At 35.5% G+C, this 24375-nt stretch overlaps 2 protein-coding genes across 2 annotated transcripts in view; one reads left to right on the top strand and one right to left on the bottom strand.

Annotated features, from left to right (window-relative positions):
• Window positions 1-21: 21 nt before the first annotated feature.
• On the top strand, window positions 22-24375 carry LOC121387399 (palmitoyltransferase ZDHHC1-like). The gene is made up of 9 exons (XM_041518506.1): window positions 22-342; window positions 2199-2374; window positions 4211-4312; window positions 12779-12903; window positions 16009-16155; window positions 17621-17739; window positions 18644-18708; window positions 19227-19354; window positions 20029-24375. The coding sequence occupies exons 1-8, from the start codon at window positions 160-162 to the stop codon at window positions 19351-19353; spliced, it is 1044 nt and encodes a 347-aa protein (XP_041374440.1). The 5' UTR covers window positions 22-159; the 3' UTR covers window position 19354; window positions 20029-24375.
• Window positions 19231-24375, bottom strand: part of LOC121387405 (armadillo repeat-containing protein 8-like) — a 58062-nt gene continuing 52917 nt past the window's right edge. The window contains exon 3 of the transcript XR_005959810.1: window positions 19231-19348. The gene's annotated coding sequence lies outside the window, so the exon portion shown is untranslated. The remainder of the gene's footprint in view (window positions 19349-24375) is intronic.

Raw genomic sequence — 24375 nt, 5'->3', positions numbered from 1 at the left:
CGCAGGCCGCTAAAATATTTCGACCAATGGTACTTACCCTATGGTAATCATTAGAGGGGTACTTGCCCTATGTTAGTCATTAGAGGGGTACTTAGATCAGTTATATTTTGGGTGGTTGATTGAACTGTAAACTCGTTTTTTTAGTGAGTATTAGCAGAAATGGCTGCTATTCAGCCAGAGGAGACCGGCACTGAGTATGTCAGCTGTCAACGAAATGGATGGACAATTCCTCCAGATCTGTATCAACTCATTGCCTGGGCTGGCGAAATCTTTTTCATACTGATAAACTATGGAATGATTATTCCTTCGCTTCCTGAGGAATTGCAAGCCGTATGTTACGTTGTATCCTTTGAAAACATATTGTATATTACAGTGCTATCTTTCCTATAGGTTGAGGGTTATATTGTATTCTTTGAAAACAAACTGTATAATACAGTACTATTTTTCCTGTAGGTTGGGGGCTACATTGTATCCTTTGAAAACATACTGTATAATACAGTTATTTTTCCTATAGGCCGAGGGTCTTTATACTTATTTAGGGAGTGATTAAGGTGTGGTGACTTATACACAAAGAACAGTATTGTACAGTATGGATGCTGATGCCGATTTTCTCTCTCTCTCTCTCTCTCTCTCCCTAGAACGCTTGAGAAATAGAATTGTTCCTTAGAATTTTTTTTTTTTAAATTCGTCAAATGTGTATAATTAAGAAACATATATTTTTGATATAGTGGCCTTAAAAATGGAAAATGACGAACCGCAAATGCGCTGTACAATACTTTTTGCCAACGCATGCACCTGAACGCAGTTAGAAACGTCGAACTCTTTCCTTTTTACCGGAGGGTGTTCGCTTTTATTTACTAGAATGGATTCGTTTTACGTCGACAATGTTGATGTTTTACCTTAATTGATTGCAATCTATTTTGTTTCATGTATCGTAAATGAAAAATATAGAATACGAATAGTATTTTCGTAAATATCGTATTCGTCTTTTTGTCGTTAGCCTAACGGTTAGGTGAACAATTGTCAGGTTATTTATAATACAGTATATGTTGACAGTTGTTTTTACTTGCCCACCCTCAAGTCAGAGCACTGTCTCAACTTGCTGTTATAGAAGTGAAAGCGTACCATAGGGCGAGTTGTTGTTAGTAATAAAAACAGCAAGTAGCTTCAGCAAAATGATTGACTGGCTGAGATACGTTCGATAGGCTCTACTTGATACATAATAAATATCGCTGGCTATATACTAATAATTATAAGAATATCAAGTAGCTGTTACCTTTATTCATCTTTTGGCAGCTTTTTGCTGCACGCTTTCTGTTGCGCTGTCGGTCAGGTCTGCCCATGTTCACGTTTTAAAAACGTGCCGCCACGTCACTTCCAAACAAATTACCAACGTCCGTCGAGATGGTTCGGAATTCTGAATCTGTCACAATTCGGATGATTCCGTTATTACGAAGTGCTTCCAAATCACCGAGTAAAGACTTGCTCGAATGGCAATGCGCTGAAGCCGAAAAGTACTATTAATATTTCTCCTGTTTTTTTCCAATGTATGAGGTTTGATTTTGTCGGGCTATGTATCCCGAGTAGGCGGCAGGTATGAATCAACAATGACTTTGTTAGAAAAAAAATTAAAAATTAAATTAACGGAACTCCCGATTTTCGCGGGGGGGGGGGGGGGGGGGGGGGGGGGGGGGGGCTTTCGCACCCATCACACACCCCTTGGCTACTGACCTGATCCATGTCTTTGACTTTCGGAATTGTAGCATCGTTTTACCAAACAAAAAGAGAAGGAACTTTCAGCTTCAGTTTTTAAACATTTTATTAAGCTAAGTTAGAATTTAAAACTAATTCTATAGGTCTACATGGACTTAAATTGTTTATTCAATTTAAGAATTGAACGTTATATTTTTGACGTTCATCAGGGCCGTAGCTAGGATTTTTTGTTGGGGGGGGGGGGGGGCAACTGAGTAGTTAATAGTCTAAAACTATTTAAACAGTTAAGAAGAGAATTTTCTTTAAGTTTCTATAATGCTTTGCTTTGGGGAATAATGGGGAATGGTGCCCATTATCGGAGTATAAAACCTTGTAAATATTCATTCGTTCATTCATTTATTCATTCATTCATTCCACTGTTCTCTGTCTAGCAAGGGTGGGAGTAATTTTTTGTATGTGAGATATGATTCTTAACACATGGCTAGGTGAACGGCTTGGCGACTGTGGCGCACATCCTGTGTGTATTAATTACGACCACCATCAACACAGCGCACGAGGCCGTGTTACAGAAACCAGTGCAACGGACATTGGCCGTCTTTGACAGGGAGAAATATGATCACGTCATCGAGGATCAGTACTGTCACCTCTGTGAAATCAATGTGTAAGTACACGTCCACGCTGCTCACTAGGTAGCAGGGAAATCAATAAGAAACTCACTGTCCACGATAGTAACATAAATGGGGGGGGGCCGAAAAAGATAATTTTCCCAGGTGCATTACATATATTTAATATATGACTGAGTATGCAAGACAAAATTATATATATTATGCAAAACCAAAATCCAGCCTGTGTGCGGTATGCAAATTTGTTTACGATTATACATGTATTGCCCATACTTAGTCCTTATTTAGTCATTTTGTTTGTTTCTTGTTTATGCATATGTTTTGCATCCAGTTCCGTATGTGGAATGTTTATATGCAATAAAGTTTTTATTTTTATCTGTATCTTTATGTAGTGATGATAGGCAGTCCTTGCTTTGTGTAGCAAGATTATCAGAACTAGTTAATGTCAACCTAAATCTGGAAATAATCATTAATTTTTGGAGGCTACCCCCCCCCCCCCCCCTCCCCATTTGCCATTTCACGGCTGCTAGAAAAATAGTTCACCCTGGCCATGTATTCATACTCAGTATGCACAAATAATTCATGGAAAATGAGATCTTATTCAACTCAATTGTGGACTATAAAGGCAGGTGCAATTCCTGTAAATTCCTTACCTATTTTCAAACTCATAATTTATTTTATTCAAAAATGGGGTACATTTTAAAGGCACTTTCTTCTGCTACCTCTAGATGTGTAAACTATACTGTACAACAAAAGAAACGTTTTCATGATACAATTCATTCGGCTATAAATAGACTGTCAAAATAGAACTGAAATGTCCACAAGACATCGATATATTTAATATACTGAATACAATTCAATCGGCTATAAATAGACCGTCAAAATAAACCTGAAATGTCCACAAGACATCGATATATTTAATATATCCAGTTGCGCACATGTATGTGAATTCTTAGTAACTCGTTGACACAATCAAGGAACCTACATGTACATGGAGGATTCGTCACAAGTGTTTTTTAATATTGTAGATATGGAAAATATCAAACGTTCTTATCTCCGAACTTTAAGGGCCATAACTCGTTAAAAAATTGATAAATCACCATGAAAATAATCATTTTAGCGCAATGTCTTAAGGAATTGCTAAACAAGTTATCTGCTAAGTTCAAGGGTCATACCTCTGTGGAAAACAGGTAAATTGCAATGGAAATCAAATTTCATTTGTAACAAAACATAATAAAGCTATACACAAAATTTCAGCTCACTATCTTTAAATATAGTGAAAATAAGTCTGGAAATTTGTTTTTCGTATCTCCTAAGTTCAAGGGCCATAACTGTGTAAAATGATTAAATCGCCAAGAAAGTACAACTTGGTCTATAACAATACATGTCATGATAAAACTACATCTGGGACAGACTGACGGACACAAACACACCAAGGACGGTAACAAAACCTATAGTCCCGCCTGACTCATGTGGTTTTCCAGACTGGATGATGAATAGCATTTAGAAAAAGAAGTGGCTAAAATTTAATTTGATGTGACTAATAAAACCCCAAATAAAAACATGTTTACACCTGTGAAACTAGGTTCAGCGGCTTTAAGTTTAAGTCATGTATATTTAATGTACATGTGTATGTTGGTTTCTTTAAGTTAGGTATACAAGGTACATCTCATAGAGTTTTCAAACACCATTTTCCAGGCTTGGAAAGTCATTGAATTTTTAAGTAATTAGTCGTGGAAAGTTATGAGAAATGAAAATTGTTTGACAGTTAATTTGATCTAATTTAAAATAACACAATAAAATGAATTTAAAATGTTTGACCTTCCATATTATTTTTTATGATTACTACTATATCATTCTGTTTGATTCTGTAGCGATGAGAAAACCAAACATTGCAGAGCCTGCAACAAATGCATCGCACACTTTGACCACCACTGTGAATGGCTCAACAACTGCATTGGCAGAAGAAATTACCGGTGAGCTTTGATGGACATCACATTTGTTTTCTCATTTATTATACAGTATCAGACCTCACCATTTAAGGGGAGCTATCACAGGGGACAATATTTCAAAATCTTAGGTAACCGGAAGTCAGTTCACGTGAGTTTTACTTAGGTAACCGATTGTTCAGTTACGTGAATATAGTTCTTGTAACCGATGAATCAGGCCTACCTATTCCTAAAACATTTGAACTACAGTTCTGTGCTACAATGGTGGTTCGAATGTATTTAAAAACAAACTGATTTTCTCTTTCATTAATGACATATGGTACTTTAAATTTTAGAATGTAATAGTTCACCACGTAACCGATTGGCAGTTCTCGTGATTTCAAAGTTGTGTAACCGACACGCGAACAGAACAACGGTTCTCGTGAAATATTGTACCCTGTATCACTGTGCCTCCCTATCACTCCCCTAAGATCAGCGCAATGATTAATCTTTAGCTCCTTTTTTTTTTTTAAACAGCACCAAAAAAGGATGAAATATAAATGGTCAATATGGTAGAATCTAAATTGAATTATTGGGTATTTTAGAAACAGAGAATACTAACATAGTAACAAAACTACCGTACAATACCAAAATACTTCAACATGGCCGCCTTGAACACATTTTATTCACTGCCCTGCGCATGCTCCAAAAGTAAAAAAGTCAAATACACAACATCCCTCCACCTTTAGTTGTTGTAAGCCATTTGGTCCTGCAGTTTCAATGTTATTTACTGGAACAATTTGTGTCCTGTTTTCTAACTTTTTTTCTTTCTTTTTTCGAACTATGTTAACATGTTAAACTGAATTATGTAAAATAAACACTTTTAACATTCTCTACATATTAAAACTAATACAACTGCACTATCTTGTGCAATACCAATTGAACATTTATTAACTAACACAAACTATCTTGGAACCAACGTGGCTCCACCAATCATGCGGGGATTATTGTGCCCCAACACAGCATGATTGCTATAAACACACATAATCTTGAAATCTACGTGGTGGGTGGACATCTCGTCTTGGATAACGACGGGTTTCACCTTGTGTAGAACACTTTGCTGGAGCAGGTACAGGTTCCTTCACACTTTTACCCGAACCACTGTTACGTGTAGGTACACTCATTGAGTCTGGCTTGTCTGTAGTAATCTCCGGTGAAGTCATCACTGACGTAGTCCATGATGGTATTCAGACTGCTGGTTTTTTCGAGATACGAGAATCGCGAATTTGGTCTACATGCCGCCTCCACTGTATTCCTGGTGCCACTTCTACACGGTATGAAACTGGACCAGTCCGTGTACAGATTATCCCTGGAACCCACTTGTTTTGTCCATGATAATCTCTCATGGTAACACTTTGACCATTTTCAAATATTTGATGATGTGCAGCCCTATTCTCCTGCATCGACAGTTGCTTGTTTCTCACATGTTGTCGTAAATCTGGACGAATCAATTCTAGTCGAGACATGAGTGTCCGATCCATGAATAGTTTTGCGGGTGGTTCACCAGTCGTCGCTTGTGATGCATTTCTGTATGCCAAGAGAAATTTGGACAATTTCTTCTGCACAGATCCATTCTTGTTTCTGGACCGCATTGCCATCTTGAATGACTGAACGAATCGTTCGACAAGGCCATTGGTACTTGGGTGATATGGTGCTGATGTAACATGTTTGACACCATTCGCCTTCATGAACGTTGCAAACTCTTCAGAAGTGAACTGTGGGCCATTATCACTCACCAACTGGATAGGCAGTCCATTTCGAGCAAATATCGTGCGTAGGACTTACTGTTCTTCCAGATGTCGTTTTGTTCATCTGAACTACCTCTGGCCACTTTGAATACGCATCCACCATTATTAAAAACATTGTTCCTAAGAAAGGACCAGCAAAGTCAACATGGATTATCTCCCATGGTTTTGTAGGCCATTCCCAAGGATGAATTGGTGCCTTGGGGGGTGCTGTTTCACTTCTTGGCAACCCACACAACTTTTTGCCAAAATTTCTATGTCTTTATCAATACCAGGCCACCAAACATGGCTACACGCCAACGCCTTCATTTTGACAACTCCGATGTGTCCTTCATGAAGTTCTTCCAATATCTTCTTGCGAGATGAATGGGGTATGATAACTCTCATTCCCCACAGCAAACATCCTTGATGTACTGTCAGTTCATTTCTCCGGTGGAAGAATGGATCAAAATCCACATCTGGCGATTTCTCTGGCCATCCAGTCATTACCATCTCGTGAACTTTTGATAATACTGGATCATTTCTCATTTCACGCTGAATATTAGCATGACTTACTGGTAGTGTGTCAAACTGTGCAATGTGTAGCACCTCCACAGGATCAATGTTCTCGTCGACAGTTTCTTTATCACCACTATCAACTGGTAGACGTGAAAGACAATCTGCATTTCCATGCATTTTGGTATTCTTGTATTCAATCTGATAATTGTGACCAGCCAGAAATAACGCATACCTCTGCAACCGTAGTCATTGGAATTCCCTTTCTAGGGTGAAATATTGATACTAGTGGCTGATGATCTGTCAGCAGGGTGAATTCTCTACCAAACAGGTAAGTATGGAATCTCTTAACTCCCCAGATGAGTGCGAGAGCCTCCTTGTCAATCTGGGAGTAATTTCTTTCTGCTTTGGTTAACGAACGAGATGCATAGGCGATTGGTCTCTCCACTCCGTCATCCATCACGTGAGATAAAACTGTTCCCAATCCCACTGGTGACGCATCACACGCAAGACGGATAGGTAAGTTCGGATTGTAATGTGTCAGCACTTCTGGTGATGTTATTAAGGCTTTAACAGCACAGAATGCCTCTTCACACTGATCACTCCATACCCAGGGTTTATCGCAGAAGTTCATACAGTGGGTGAAGCACTGTTGACACATCCTTCAAAAACCTGTTGTAGTAATTCATTAGTCCTAAGAATGTTCTCAGCTGTGACACATTTTCTGGTTTAGGAGCTTTTGCAACTGCTTCAATTTTACTTTGTGTCTTATGCAATCCTTCCATGTCAATTTCATGACCACAGAATGAGATTCTGTCTTTGAAAAATTCACATTTTTCAAGCTTGATCCTCAAGTTGTATTTTTCTAGACGTTGTAAGACGTTTTCCAGGTTCTGCAGGTGTTCCTCATCTGAACGACCAGTAATGATCATGTCATCAATGATACATTTTATGCCTGGCAAGCCTTGGAGTACTGTATCCATAGCGCGTTGCCAGATTGCTGGTGCTGATGCAATCCCGTATACTAAACGGTTGAAACGGTACAGCCCCTTTTCAGTGTTAACTGTTAACAAGTCACGTGACTTTTCATCAACTTCCATCTGTAGATAAGCCTGACGCAGATCTATCTTTGAAAAACGCTGACCACCAGCTAGTGATGCAAATATGTCCCCAATGTGTGGCAAAGGGTACTGATCAACTTCTAGAACTGGGTTTACTGTGACTTTGAAATCACCACACAATCTTACAGATCCATTCTGTTTAATAACAGGCACAACTGGTGTGGCCCATTCGCTGTAATTGACTTTAGTAAGTATTCCATCACTTACTAACTTTTCAATCTCTGCCTCCACCTTTGGCTTGATGGAATATGGAACGGATCTTGCTTTCATGAACTTGGGTTGCACGTCCGCTTTCAAGTTCAGTGTTGCTTTAATGTATTTTAGAGTACCTCTGTCACTCTGAAATACAGACTTGTATTTCTCAACAAGTCGGTCTACTTTTGCCATCGTGTTTCCATCATTCGATGATTTCGAGACTTGTAGCATTTTAATTAAATGCCAGTCCAAGTTTATTTCCTTTAACCAATCTCGCCCGAATAAACTTATGTCTCCCTTTGGAACGACATACATCTTCAACTGCTTACACTGTTTATTGAGCTCAACTTCCACACTGACAACGCCAACTGGTTTCAGTTTTTCACTCGAGTAAGTTTTCAAACTAACATCTGTGGGCTTCGAGTCTTTCACTTTATTTGGAAAATATTTTTGGAAAGTTTTCTCTGCGACCACTGAAACAGCAGATCCTGTGTCGAGCTCCATGTCAAACTTGACACCCTCAACAATTGGCGAAATCCAAATGGCATCTTGATTTGTTTTCACCATTGTGTTCATCTCCAAACTAGCAATGGATTCCTCCTCATCTGTTTGGACATTGTGAACAGTCTGTTTTACTTTCTTCGATCTACAGGCTTTCTTTAGGTGTCCCTTTTTATTACAGGCATGACAAGTTTCATTTCTCCAACGACAGTCTTGTGGCTCATGATTGGTACCAAGTCAACGAAAACATGATTTGTTGTTTCCACGGCTATTGCGACTTCGGTCTTTCATCTTGAAACCACTTACTTTCACTTTATGCACTGCAGAACTATTAATGTTCTGCCCATATTTTGATTGAAGCTCACCAGCATCACACTCTGCAGTCTCCGTGGCAATGGATATATCGACAGCTTGCTGGTATGTCAACTCCGCAATAGACAATAATTTTCTTTGGGTTTGTTCATGGTTCATACCACATACTAATCCGTCTCTCAAAGCATCATAGAGATATCCCTCAAATTCGCAGTATTCAGAGTTTTCTAATTTCCGCGATGTATTCCCGGATTGTCTCCCCACGTCTCCGATCACGTTTGTGAAACCGAAAACGTTCTGCAATAATTATGGGTTTTGGATTAAAATATTCTTTTAATATTTTCACTGTCATCAAAACGTAATAACGCAGGTTTCTCTGGGGCCGTCAAACCACGTAACAGGGAGTAGGTGTTTCCGCCGATCAGACGGAGTAATGCTGGCACTCGTTTTTCGTTTCCAATGTCATTACAAATAAAATACAGCTCCAATCTTTCGACATATGAATCCCACGATTCATGACTATCGTCAAAATGTCTATTCGGGTACCAGACAACTCGGCCCGGGGGACAACTCGGCCCTGTGTCCGAGACAACTCGGCCCCGTGTCATAGTATGATAGTTGGCCATGTCGTAGTATTGTACTATAGTAATAATAATGCATTATACCAATTTTTCCAGACATATTTCTTACGGGACGAATTTCGTTGTAGGAAAATTTCGAACGTGCATGCAGACTCACAATCGGTAGCGAAGACCTTTAAACATTCGTAATACCGACAGGGACGACACAAATTCAAATAATGTTCTCATAGAAATGAAAACCGTTTTACCCAAATGTCTTGCACTGTTTTTATTTTTTTCCTATTGTCCGAACCAAATTGTTAACAACTACGAAAAATTACTCTCCCACCTTTAATTGCTGTTAGATTTCCTCCAAAGTTTGTCCAGACACAAATCTTGAAAAAAACATTACAATGACACAGATTCCACATACCAGATTATAACCATGTCACCTATATCGATTTCGCTGAGAGCGCATAGGGAAAAAAGCATGTAATTTTGTATCAGCTGCCATTTTGACTTTTTATGGAATATTCTTCAAGAGGGGTGAAAGGATAGGACTTAATCTAACTACATCATAACATGTTATGATATAAAAGCAAACGTGATGACGTCATATTATTTAAAAAAAATATATATTATTTTAAAGATACCACTAGAGATCATCGATTTCATATTAATTGTGTCACATACTTTGGGAGGCTTTCACCCCTCTAGAAGAGTATTCCATAAACAAGAAACATGGCAGACGGCAGAAAACTGCATGTATTTTTCCCTATGCAATCTCAGCAAAGACAATATCGGCGACATCGTTGCAGTCTCGAGTGTGGAATCTGTATATTTGTAGTGGGTTTTTAACGATTTGTGTTTGGACAAACTTTGGAGGAAATCTAACGGCAATTAAAGGTAGGAGAGTAATTTTTTGTAGTTGTTAACAATTTGGTTCGGACAATAGGTTCTTACATCCCATTCTCGTCGCCATATATGTTATGTTTTGCCACTAACATATTAACAAAACTACAATACCAAAATACTTCAGCATAGCCGCCTTGAACACATTTTATTCACAGCCCTGCGCATGCTCCAAAAGTAAACAATATTATTCCGGTCTCCTTAAATACCGTCATTGTTCTAAACAAGTCAAATACACAACACTAGTGATGAGATGATCAATTTTAAAATCCATAGGCCTAATCGATTGTCGCGGAAATGTTAACTGTGATAAACAAATTCTACCTAGTTGTCTGACTTTTTATACGTCAAATTCAGTATATGTGACCTGTTATTATGTATGTTTCACGATTTTTTACTTCTTGTTTTTAGGATATTGGTAAATATCTATGTTCATTAATGTTTTTAGCATATGCCGTAATTATTAAAGTTAAAGTTTATTTTGTTTAACAACACCACTAGAGCACATTGATTTATTAATCATGGACTATTGAATGTCAAATATTTTGTAATTTTGACATATAGTCTAAGAAAGGAAACCCGCTATATTTTTCCATTAGTAGCAAGAGATTTTTTTATATGCACCATCCCATAAACTGGATAGCACATACCACAGCCTTTAATAATCCAGTTGTGGTGCATTGCCAGCTTTTCATAAGGTGGGTTCGAAACTAATTGAGACTGCTAGGTGGTCATGGGGTAGCATGCTCCCCTACCCCCAGAATATTTTTTATTTCTAGCAGCTAAATGATGCATTCTAGTGTGTTTGGAAGGCAATTTAAAGATATATGATATATGATCAAAAATAAGTTTAGATTTTTGCCTTTTTTAGTTTAAAAAAGTTATGCTGCTCAAAAAGGGGGACCTGACACCTCACCACCCCCACTCCCCCACCCCCAATGACACCCTTGTGGAGCGAGAACTAGCCCAATGGGCCAACCGACAGGGTTCGATCCCAGACCGACCTCGCTTCAAGTGTGCATTTTACCACTGGGCTATGTCCCGGCCCTCCTTAATTGTTAATTAAGATTCAAATTCTAAATATTTGTCACATTCACACGTGGGACTAAGAAAATATAGATAATTATTATCCAAATGTGAAACAAAAAGTAGCTTAATTGTTAATTAAGATTAAAATTCTAAATATTTGTCACATTCACATGTGGGACTAAGAAAATATAGATAATTATTATCCAAATGTGAAACAAAAAGTAGCTCAAGTGAATTATTTAACAGCGATACACCGCCACATGACACTATGTTGTTAGTGAATTAAATCAAAATAATGTAGAGTCAATTAAAACAGGAAAACTAATAATCTATCAATGGATGATTCATTCGTCCATTAAAATGAGTTACCGGTACTTTACTTTAGTACCATTTGAATCTTGAACCGCTGCAATCTGGATATTATTTTCACTGAGAGACACAATACTCTGGAAATAGCACACATCTAAGCTCTTCCACGATTTAGCCTCACCAAGTAAATGCAAGACAGTTGAAGTGAAAGTATTATTACCTAATGCTTGTTACTATTTTCTTTAGGCGGAATTATATAGGCAGGTTTCTGGGATTGAACATAATTTTCAGCATACGATTAGAAGGATGGCAGATTTTAATTTTTTTTACGAAGATACAAATTGTGGATAACAAAAATCTGATCGGTTGATATACTTCTCTGCCATGGCGACACCCATGGCTTTGACTTTCGGAATTGCAGAATCGAGTGCAAAAGTCGCGAAATTCAAGTAGAAACGGGTATGAGAATGTTTTGGTTTTTACCAGCAGATAGAAGGCCATCCAACAAAATAAAATGTGAAAATGACTAAACTCTGCAAAAAAGCATATGTACCAATAAATCTTGTAATTTTTTTAACTCCATTTGTACATTGAATGACACAACAAATGACATGGTTTAGCATTAACTTGCGTGGTGGACGTAGTTGAACAAAATAGTAAACAGTCAATTATTATTGAAGATAAACATAATTAAATCAATAAAAATCAGATTTTTATTTTTAGAAATCTCCTATAATAAAGCAGCATTGTAGACTACAGAATGCTTCAAAATAAGTTGATATGCTATATTTGAACTGTACATGTAAGCTTCTTTATTGTTTGCCAAACTTCTACAATCCTGATATAATGTTTTTATTTCCATGCAAAAGATATCTCCCCTGGTAATGTAACAGTGTTTAAAACATGAATATATTAAAGTTTTCATATAGTGAACATGGAAATATCAGCGCATAATCACTAAAAAGTCTGATACTTCCCAAGATCGTATATATTCAAATCGATTATGTAATTGAAAGTTGATTGGTTGGTGTAAACTGATTACAACTGATTATCCATGATGGAATTCCAAACCAATTCCCATCACTAGTTATTATAATCTGTATTAAGGTTACCTGTATAAATATTGTTATCTTTATTGATGTTGTTATCTATATTTTTGTTGTTGATCAGTAGTGTTGTTATCTTTATTTTTGTTGTTGATCAGTAGTGTTGTTATCTTTATTAATGTTGCCATTTTGATTAACACTGTATGTTATAATATTAATGTTATTACAGATGGTTCATAATGACACTCATCACTGGTGTGATTTCATTTTCACTCATCCTATGCACATCGCTAGCCCAGTTCATCGCGTACTTCACTGATAGGATGAGTGGAAGAATTCTCCAACCATACCAAGGTTAGTTCTTCTTCCATTGGTTGTCTTAGGTTTCCATAGTATTTTAACATAAACACTAATGTTATTGTAAAAAAAAAAATTGTATGTCCCGCAGGTCTCGAATTTGGCAAACTTTATAATAGAAGGCAAGGCCATTTGGCTTACGGTCAGAAGGCAGGGCAAAAGGACAAATTTCAACAAGTGTAAAATATAATGCAACACACCACTAGAGCACATTGATCTATTAATCATCAGCTATTGGATGTCTAACATTTGGTAATTTTTTACATAGTCTCAGAAACGAAACACGCTACATATTTCCATTAATAGCAAGGAATCTTTTAAAGGCACCATCTCACAGTCAAGATAGCACATACCACGGCCTTTGATGTACCAGTCATGGTGCACTGGCTGGAACAAGAAATAGGTCGATGGGCCCACCGACGTGGATCGATTCCACACCAACCACACATCAAGCGAGCGTTGTACCACTGGGTATGTCCCGTCCTGCTCCTGTATATAAGTAGAGGCACAAATACTATCTGCAAGTTTTGATTGGTATAAAATAATAAAAATGTCAATTGTTTTTTTAAAAATTGTCATTGTATCATAATTTATTTTATCTATCTTGATCAGACTATTTAAACATCTAAAACATAATTAAAATATTAAAAATAAAGAGAAAAAATTCAAATGGGGTGTCAATTTCTGTGTGTCCGAATTCAGTGTCGATACATTTCAATGTCTCTTAACATTTTAAGTAAATTATATATTTTTTCTCAAGTAATGATTTTATGTTAATTACATATATGTGAAGTAATGCAAATTTCAAAAGCAATGGATTTGTTATTAAAAACCACTATTTTGTATTTATATTTGACAAAAAAAAACATGTCCTAAATATATTTGTCATCACAGTTACAACCTCACTAAATATGTAATTATTTAAGAAAGATGGATAACTCCCAATAACAGATTCACTATTTATCAGGATAACATGTTGGCAACACTGCAGGACAATGTTTGAGTATGAGGGTTTTTTTCTGAAATAAAATGTTTTTGTTTTTTCAGTTGGGCATCCTAATTGTCAAAATTATATTTATTGTCTGTCATTACCGAATGCTATTTTAAAAGAAATAAATGTATTTGCATGCAGTATCGGTGAGAATACATTTAAAGACTATTTACAGACGTTTTATTATGTAAAAGTCAATAAAATATCATTACCATCACACATCATTACCATCACATTTGTGTGTCATTAAGGGTGGTAATGACATTTGGTGGAATTTTTGCCCTTTTTTTTTGCAATATTAAACTTGCAGTTACTCTTCCTCATTTTGTAATATCTTTTGTTAATTTAAAATACAAAGATAATTTCAGTGTTAATAAATTTTAGTTTTTCTACCAACACATATATCGACAGTTAGCTATATGTCACTGAGCCTCATTACCATTTGTAAGAAAAAACCTGCAAAAACCCCTATCTGGTATCGCACTAAACCCACGTATACATGTATATATAAAGAAATGTATGCCTATGTATATTGGCAACTTAAGAACTACATTTCTCAAAAAACCCTATCTGGTATCGCACTAAACCCACATATACATGTATATATAAAGAAATGTATGCCTATGTATATTGGCAACTTAAGAACTACATTTCTCAAAGTTTTCTTCAAACGGTACACATACATGTGATCTCATACATAGGAATTAGCTAGTGACATGATTTCATTGTGGCGTCCCACCTGACCTGACCTAATGTGATAATGTAGCAGTTTCCTCAGAAGACCATGTGTTAGAATTATCAAACGTTTGATATCGAATAGCCGATAATCAATATAAATTTTGATCTAGTGGTGGTGTTAAATTAAACAAAGTTTAACTTTTTGTTTGGTAAACACAACTACTTTTTTAACTACTTGTAGTAGTCAGATAAGCCCCACATTGTATGCAGGAAAGGAAAAGAAAGGAAATGTTTTATTTAACAACGCACTCAACACATTTTTATTTACGCTTATATGGCGTCGGACATATTGTTAAGGACCACACAGATATTGAGAGGAAACCCGCTGTCATCATTTCATGGGCTACTCTTTTCGATTAGTAGCAAGGAAAGAAAGAAAGAAATGTTTTATTTAACAACGCACTCAACACCTTTTTTTAGTTACGGTTATATGGCGTCAGACATATGGTTAAGGACCGCACAAAGTTTGAGAGGAAACCCGCTGTCGCCACTACATGGGCTACTCTTTCCGATTAGCAGTAAGGAATCTTTTATATGCACCATCCCACAGACAGGATAGCACATACCACGGCCTTTGATATACCAGTCTTGGTGCACTGGCTAGAACGAGAAATAGCCCAATGGACCCACCAACGGTGATCGATCTCAGACCGACCACGCAGCAAGAGAGCGCTGTACCACTAAGCTATGTCCCACCCCCACATCGTATGCAAACTAGTGCAGTGGGTATCAACATATTTTAAAAATAAAATCAATGTGTAACTCTTACTACTAGTCAGCATCATTATAATTGTATATTTCTCAGTTAAATAGAGAATACTACTTGAGCGACCGTTAGATACCGTTTATATTACAAGTTGTTTAAAACCGTATAAAACAATCGAAAGCAACGAGTTCTTTCACTCGTTTCACACATTTTCAAACAACGAGTTGTAACATAAACAGTATTTAATGGACACTATTCTAATTAAATAATTTTAAACGTGTTTTCCAACTAAAACCTATCTACAGCCCGGTCGCTTATAGTTAACTTGTGCATCACAGACAAGTCAATCTCACCAACGGGTGTGTAAAAAGTATCAGTATCACATTGCTCGAACTGAACAATAGCACCAACAGCAATTGCCGTACTGTTATAAGACTTGTCATAGGTCATGAGTGTTACCCAATGAGTTTAACTGTTTTTTGCCACTGGGTTAAACATTATTGCCATTGGTTGAAAGAATCGATGGCTTAGGAAGTTCCCAAAATGTGTGGTGGGGAGAGGGGGCACACACACATATATAAATATATATAAACCACCGCTGCTGCTACTGGATCATAGATTCACAGACTGTACTCATTCTGTTCTAATAACTGTCATATTCTTGCAGGGAATGGATCCAACAATGCCGTCTTTTTTATTTTTTGTCAACCAATACCAAACTGGCTCTGGATGACATTGCAGTCTATGATCATCTTTTTGGGAATCACATCTGTCTGTTTAATGACTGCTCTCCTTGGCTTACATTGCTACACAGGTGAGTGAATGACAGCAATCTGTAGTAGCAACACTTTCTGTACTAACTACATTTAGCATTGCAGTTGTTGCCGCTATCTGTTATAGGCTTTGACATCTGTAGTAGCTGATAAAGGGGCTTCGAGCCACTATCTGTTATATTTGGCACTATCTGTTGTAGGATTGGATTGGATTGGATAACATATTAACATGCCTATATCTAATTAAGGTCCAAGCACGTCTCTTCCGGGAACAATATCCGACTCCGCCAGTGACAGGGTCCAATACAGAAGGGTGTGTGTGTGTGTGGAGTGGGGGTGGGTGGTAGAGTTGTAAATGGGCAGAATTGTAAAAATATACCCAGCTTTGATGTGTTTTATTACATTTGATTCAGTGCATTTCTTTTTTGACTGCTATTATACTCACCAGACCCAACTCTAATGTGTTTTATCACATTTGATTCAATGTGTTTCTTTTTTGACTGTTATTATACTCACCAGATCCAGACCCAGGTCCGGTGTGTTTTATCACATTTGATTCAATGTGTTTCTTTTTCGACTAATATAGTCGCCAGATCCAGACCCAGGTCTCATGTGTTTTATCACATTTGATTCAATGTGTTTCTTTTTTGAATGCTATTATACTCACCAGACCCAACTCTAATGTGTTTTATCACATTTGATTCAATGTGTTTCTTTTTCGACTGCTAATATAGTCGCCAGATCCAGACCCAGGTCCGGTGTGTTTTATCACATTTGATTCAATGTGTTTCTTTTTCGACTAATATAGTCGCCAGATCCAGACCCAGGTCCGGTGTGTTTTATCACATTTGATTCAATGTGTTTCTTTTTCGACTAATATAGTCGCCAGATCCAGACCCAGGTCTGGTGTGTTTTATTATATTTTATTCAATGTGTTTCTTTTTCGACTGTTATACTTACTAGATCCAGACCCAGCTCTGGTGTGTTTTATTACATTTGATTCAGGGTGTTTCTTTTTCGACTGCTAATATACTCACCAGACCCAGCTCTGGTTAGTTTTGTGATTTACAGGGCCATGAAAATCAAATATCATCATGGAATTTGCTAATTTTATGTTCCAGGCCCCGAAACTCCAATCAGTATTTCTATTTTGCATAGAACGCTGTGACAAAATATGACATTATTAAATTTTTTTTTAATTTTTTTACCCATCCACATATCTTGATTGTGTAATTAAGCTAGTTGATGAATTTTGTAGTGTCATGTAAATTTGTGTTTGTTGTGAAGATTGTTTTTTGAAAAATATTAAACAGTCGCAAAAGATGTAAGAAATAACATTGTAGAGCAGGTTTTATAACTGTAACTTAATAAAGAGAAACATCTTGTAACCCAGTTGTGTCGTTGAAGCCAAATTTTATCTTACATATGTTTATGATTGGTTGTTTTGTTACAGGCTGCTGTTACCACTGTATTAATGCAATTCGTTTCTTGATTCTTACATTGCAGGTTATAAAAAGATAAGCACATTTCGGCTTATTATTCAAAATCGAAAAACCAAAGAAGAAGGATCCCAACAAGAGAGATGCCTTCTTTCAAGAAAAACCTGGGCCAACATTTTCAAAGTGGTACAGTCACATAAACAATGTTTTAACATAAACAGTCATCTACAGTGGTGATACAAGATTTTGAAAGTGAGGATGTGGGGGGAGGGTTTGGGTATGTGAGACTTGTGCTGGGTAATGTCAGTATTAGATTAGTTAGAAGAGTCAAAAGGGTGGGTGGTAGTAGGTTTGTGAGACTTGTGCTGGGTAATGTCAGTATTAGATTAGTTAGAAGAGTCGAAAGGGTGGGTGGGAGTAGGTTTGTGAGACTTGTGCTGGGTAATGTCAGTATTAGATGAGTTGGATATTTTTCACTATTAGCGCCATTACTGACAATTGAAATCCAACATTATGTATATTTTATTGTTTAGATTGTCCATTTCCGTACATTCGGTGTGTTTCTGGCATTTGGCAATACCACAAAATGCTCTTCTTTTTTTATATTATTAAAAATGAACATCTCTCTAAGAAGTAATTAATGGTTATGGAGATGAGTAAAAGTCTATTAACGGTTGTTCCCCATTTTAACACCACAGACTCTTGTTTGTCTCTATTGTAACATTATTCAAATTATGTTTAAGGTTAAAATTAGCATTTGTGACCTCAAAATTGCTGTGGTACCTATCTGATCCCATGCTCCTCTGAGGCAATAATTCCAGTGCCTCTGTCCATCTGTCAGTATGTCTGTCCGTCTGTCCCACTTATAGTTTACCAGACTGTTTTCTGCAATGCCTCAAAATAGTGATCTGAAATTTTGTGTATATCATGTACAGTTATGGGCCTTATGGCCCATGAACTTAGGAGTTAAGAAAATGTGTTGGGCCCGGTAGGGCACATATACTGCTTTAGCAGTACCCTCAAAATGCTTGTTTAAGTACATTGTAGTTGTTTCAGCTTTTATTTACTGTGTTAATAATCTCTTTTGTAGAATCGTGTCGATCCTTTAAAAGAAATCATTCCAGATGTTGAAAATGGATTATTTTCAAGTATCAAGTAAGACTTTTTTTCTCATTTTGTATTGTTGCTTTATACAGAACCAGTCATTCATATTTAAACAGATTGTGTTCACTTTCCTACTACTGTAGCATATTTCTGGTTAACAAGAGGCCAGGGCTCACCCTGGATCAAAAATACATGTAGCGAAAAAATTAGCCAAATAAGATTTTTATTAATTTTAAAGAAAATGTTTTAGCCAAAATTGTTTTGTGCAGTACTGTATAGAGTATACATGACTACGTCTTGTTCAGTTACTATATTTGACTTTGTAATATTTAGGTGTTTTTGTTTTATTACCACATTGTTGTATCTGTATTTTGTTTAATATATGGATGTTCTATACATCACCACAATAATGCATTACTACAGCTATATATGTCATCTATCGAACAATAAATGTAGTTGCTTTACTGACATACGTTTTTCCAAGGATCCCTAGTGATTTTATTATCTTTGTTTGTGTGATGAATCAAAGTGTACATAAACATTATGATTATTTTGTGGTTTGATAATAGCGACGGAGAATCTCATGGACTTCAAGGTTCAACATCCAGCCACCAGGCGTCTTCACAGTCTGTTGCGATCCATTCAGCAGAGGCGAACACCAATATAGGACCACAGCATCTGGAACCCATTGCTTAAGGTACGAGTATATAGATTTATTATATACATAGCAATGAAATGTATTCGAGTTACAGTGAAAATATAGAAATTGTATTTACTTTTTTTTAACAAGTTCATGATTTAATTATCTCCCTTGTAAATTATTCTGTTTTGATTATTGAGACTAGTGTCGCTTCTTCATGTTTAAGTTTGATGATTACTAATGCATCTGAATGAATTTGAAAAAAAAAAAAATGCATATGGTATAACACACTGACCAATCTTTTACCATTAATATTATAGTATAAATCAGTATTAATTGATAGCCTAAAGTAACCCTTGAATCAGTCTGTGATTTTAGTAACATTCTGTACTTCCACAATTCACAAGTTGTGGATCGGAAGAATAAGATGAGAGGAAATCCCAAAATACTTACACGACGTCATATTAATGATTCAGGTGGAATTTCAAAAGAGAAATATACTTACACCAAACACAAGAAAGGGTCTTTCACATGCACTTCCCCAAAGACAGGACATTACATACCACAGCCTTTGATGTACTAGTCAGTCAGTCTGTTATAACTGAGATATAAGTGTCTGAATTATCGCTCTTTGTTTCAGCCAGTCCTCAAGGCAGGAGCTATCAACATCTGTTAGTTAGTCAGTGTATTATGATTGAGATGTAAGCCGTAATTATCTCTCTTTGTTTTAGCCAATCCTTGACTGACTTGACAAGCCGATCAGAAGACCCGAAAGAAAGAAAATCCTACCAACAAGTTTATTCACATAAAGACCACCAACGGTGCTACATATGTGACAGTGAATGCAGGGTTTATCACCCATAGTGTACAGTATCTCTCATGATAAGGGATGTTACTCCATCCTCCTCCTACTGGTAATAAATGATTAGCAGTACGAAATTTAAGTAATGGAAGTGACAAATTGTTTGGCAAATATATATAAGTTTCTTGACTAAATTCTGGTTTAATACAGTTATACATTTTACCCTTTGAAGTATTCAAATTATTACTATTCCATGTTTGCCGAAACTGATCCTTAAGTCTTGTTTCTATTGTGGATAACAACCATCCCTTACTTGAAAAACACTGTGTTGCCATACAAAACTTAACCCACAGTTATCTAAAATACTCTTAACATTATCTAACCATAAAGATTTGTATGTGCCATTATAATATTTATACAACAAATTATTATATAATATAGATATTAATTTATTGTTCTTGTCCAAAATAATTTTATACCAATATGATATTATCCTTTTGTTAATTTGTAAAGGTATGGGCATTTTACCAGTTTCTCCACAGAGCATATAATTAGGAGTACTTTTCTTCAAGTGTAAACAAATTTTAATGAAATTACTTTGCAGACGCTCTAATATATCAATATTACTGTATCCCCAAGTTTGAGAACCATATGTTATTATTGGTATAATCGTATGATTATATGCCTTAAAAAGACAGTCTAGTGGTTAATTAATATTTCTTCATTTTCTTAATAAACAAAAAGTGCTTTTGAAGCCTGTTCACTTAAATATTTTATGGTTTGGTTATACTTTCTATTTTTATTCAATTTAATTCCAAGATATATATAACTATCAACTATATCAATAATATCATTGTTAATAACAACTTTAAATTTAAATTTATTTTTTTGTATATCCAGACCCAAATACTAATATGTTCTGTTTTCTTATAATTAATTTATAATTTCCAATCAATTCAATATGTACTGTAAGTCAGTAGCATTATCAGAAAAAAGAACTGTATCATCTGCATACAGTAATAACATTAATTTTAGATTATTGTGAATCATTATATCAGATTGAATATTTGCTAATGTAATTCTTTGACAGTTATTATAATGTAACCATGTTTCTAAATCATTCAAAAACAGGTTAACTATACATCACAGTGTAATCAATTTACACTGTGGTGTTTTTTTATTGGACGTATGGCATTGGTGACCTGGTCATTATCTAGGAACAGCCAGTCATAGGTCTTGAAATTGTTAACATGTACGTGTGTAAGCAACTACGGTATGTGTTATCAAAAATAACACATGGTGTTCTCACCAACGGGTGTGTAAGGAAAAGGTATAAAATCCTGTGTTAATATCAATTATCAAAACTCCCTGGGTTTTTTAACTGTGAAATTGGTGTTAGACAAGGAGAAAATTTATCATCGATACTTTTTCTCTGTATTTAAATGACTTGGAACAATATTTGTCACAGACTCATGATTGCCAGGTTAACTATACATCACAGTGTCATCAGTTTCCACTGTGCTGTTTTTTATTGGACGTATGGCATTGGCGGCCTGGTCATCACCTAGGAACAGCCAATCGTATGTCTTGAAATTGTTAAAACATGTACGTGTGTAAACAACTATGTGTTATCAAAAATAACACATAGTGTTCTCACCAACACATGTGTATCAAAAAGGTATAAAGTCCTGTGTTAATATCAGTTATCAAAACTACCATCACAGTGTCATCAATTTCCATTGTGCTGTTTTTTATTGGACGTATGGCATTGTTACCTGGTCATTATCTAGGAACAGCCGGTCATAGGTCTTGAAATTGTTAACATGTACATGCCAAAGCAACTATGTGTTATCAAAAATAACACATGGTGTTCTCACCAACGGGTGTGTAAGGAAAAGGTATAAAATCCTGTGTTAATATTAATTATCAAAACTCCCTGGGTTATTTAACTGTGAAATTGGTGTTAGACAAGGAGAAAATTTATCACCGATACTTTTTCTCTGTATTTAAACGACTTGGAACAATATTTGTCACAGACACATGATTGTCAGGTTAACTATACATCACAGTGTCATCAATTTCCACTGTGCTGTTTTTTATTGGACGTATCGCATTTGTGACCTGGTCATCACCTAGGAGCAGCCAGTCATAAATCTTGAAATTGTTAACACGTAGGTGTATAAGCAACTATGTGTTATCAAAAATAACACATGGTGTTCTCACCAACGGGTGTGTAAGAAAAAGGTATAAAGTCCTGTGTTAATATCAATTATCAAAACTCCACGTTTTTTTAACTGTGAAATTGGTGTTAGACAAGGAGAAAATTTATCATCGATACTTTTTCTCTATATTTAAATGACTTGGAACAATATTTGTCACAGACTCATGATTGCCAGGTTAACTATACATCACAGTGTAATCAATTTCCACTGTGCTGTTTTTTATTGGACGTATCGGATTGGTGACCTGGTCATCACCTAGGAGCAGCCAGTCATAAGTCTTGAAAATTGTTAACACGTACGTGTGTAAGCAACTATGTTTTATCAAAAATACGGGTGTGTAAGAAAAAGGTATAAAGTCCTGTGTTAATATCAATTATCAGAACTACAATTTTTTTAACTATGAAATTGTTTTAGACAAGGAGAAAATATATCACCGATATTTTTTCTCTGTATTTACTTGGAACAATATTTGTTTAGTATATGTAAAGTATTGTAAACTATGGAAATTGAAACTGAATGTTGATAAAACAAAAATTCAAGTGTTTGGATCTAAAATAAGTAATGTAAACTTTAAAATAATTAATAATAATGAGGAGATAGTTAATCAGTATAAATATTTAGGTATTGTATTTAAACAAAAAAAAACTGGAAATTTTCTTACTGCTAAAACAGCCATAATTAATCAGGCAAAAAAATAGATATGATAGAAAAGGTCCAAACGGATTTTCTGAAATATATATTGAATTCTAAAAGTACACCCCATAATATCTTATATCGAGACCTTTTTTTTTTTTTTTTATTATTTATTGTCTCAGAGCACATCTCTAATGTCAGGGTTGGGGCCCTGAATTCATTACGTACAGAAACATAGTGGTACACAGTGAACACACACACATGCACACACACACATACAGAGATGTACTATTTTAACAAACACACAGGCACCTTTAGTTTAAAGTGCATGGGGAAATAAACCAAGTAAAACTAGTTGATAAAAAGAGAAGGGTAAAACAGGTAGAAACTAGAAAGACGAGGAAGAAGTAGAAAAAAAAAATAACAGAGAAAAGCTTTCCATACTAGAACCATCAGTTATTTATTTTAAAAAAGGCTAGCCAAGGTCCCCAGGTTTCATCACATTCTTTAAAAAGACTGTTTTTATAGAAAAAGTATTTTTCAATATGCAATTTGTCATTTAGTATATTTTCAAGGGCTCCAATACTTTATTTGGCATTTTCATTCTATATATATAGTATTTTACATTAATAATTAGCCAGTTGAAAAAAATATCTTTGTCATCTGCAATTCCAAACAAAACTGTATTTTTGTCAAATATAATATGTGTACCTTTCGCCTGTGTCCACAGTTCAACAGTTTTCCAAACTTCATTAACGTGCACATTTCGTAAAATAGGTGTTCCAATGTTTCTGGTTGAACATTACACAAATTGCAAATATCTGTGTCTATATATTTAATTTTATATAAAAAAGAATTTATTGTTAATATTCTATGTACAATTTTATACTGAAACCACAATAAGGAAGGGTCTTTAAAAACTCTTAACAGTAAACTATAATAGTGTTTCCACTTCTGTGAACAAAAAACATAACCTAATTCAGAGTATTTAGTTTGTGAAGTAGGAACTGCAATGGTCTTGTTCAACAGTTTATATATTGCTTTAGTTCCATTTTTTATCTTTCAAAAATATTCTTAAATTAAAAGGGAAAATTGGATTATTCATGGGTACAAATAGTTGGTTATCAATTTTTATATTGTCTATTCTATAAATGTTTTAATAGGTTTTATTAAAGTTGAATATTCTAAGGAATTTGATTTAATGGTATACTTTAGTGTATATGTGTCGAAGTTCATAAACTGTCCATTCTCATTAAGTAAATCTTGTATAATATTTTTTCCAACATAATGTTAGTACAATATAGGTTTGTGATTTTTAATTATATAACTATTTAACCAAATATTTGTACTCATTATTTCATTGTTATTTTCCCAAGTTTTTTTTTGTTGAATCCTTATCCAGCTCTGTGATACATTTTTCC

The sequence above is a fragment of the Gigantopelta aegis genome, chromosome 13, assembly GCF_016097555.1.
Source record: "Gigantopelta aegis isolate Gae_Host chromosome 13, Gae_host_genome, whole genome shotgun sequence".
NCBI lineage: Eukaryota > Metazoa > Mollusca > Gastropoda > Neomphalida > Peltospiridae > Gigantopelta > Gigantopelta aegis.
Note: the sequence above shows the minus strand (reverse complement) of the source record. Positions and strands in the feature narration are given on the sequence as shown.

Bases quoted from the DNA above. Each gene is read 5' to 3' on its own strand.
- LOC121387399 (XM_041518506.1), top strand. From the start codon at position 160: ATGGCTGCTATTCAGCCAGAGGAGACCGGCACTGAGTATGTCAGCTGT. The intron at 12,904-16,008 runs GTTAGTTCTTCT...ATATTCTTGCAG, and splicing joins AATTCTCCAACCATACCAAG to GGAATGGATCCAACAATGCC. The intron at 16,156-17,620 runs GTGAGTGAATGA...CTTACATTGCAG, and splicing joins TGGCTTACATTGCTACACAG to GTTATAAAAAGATAAGCACA.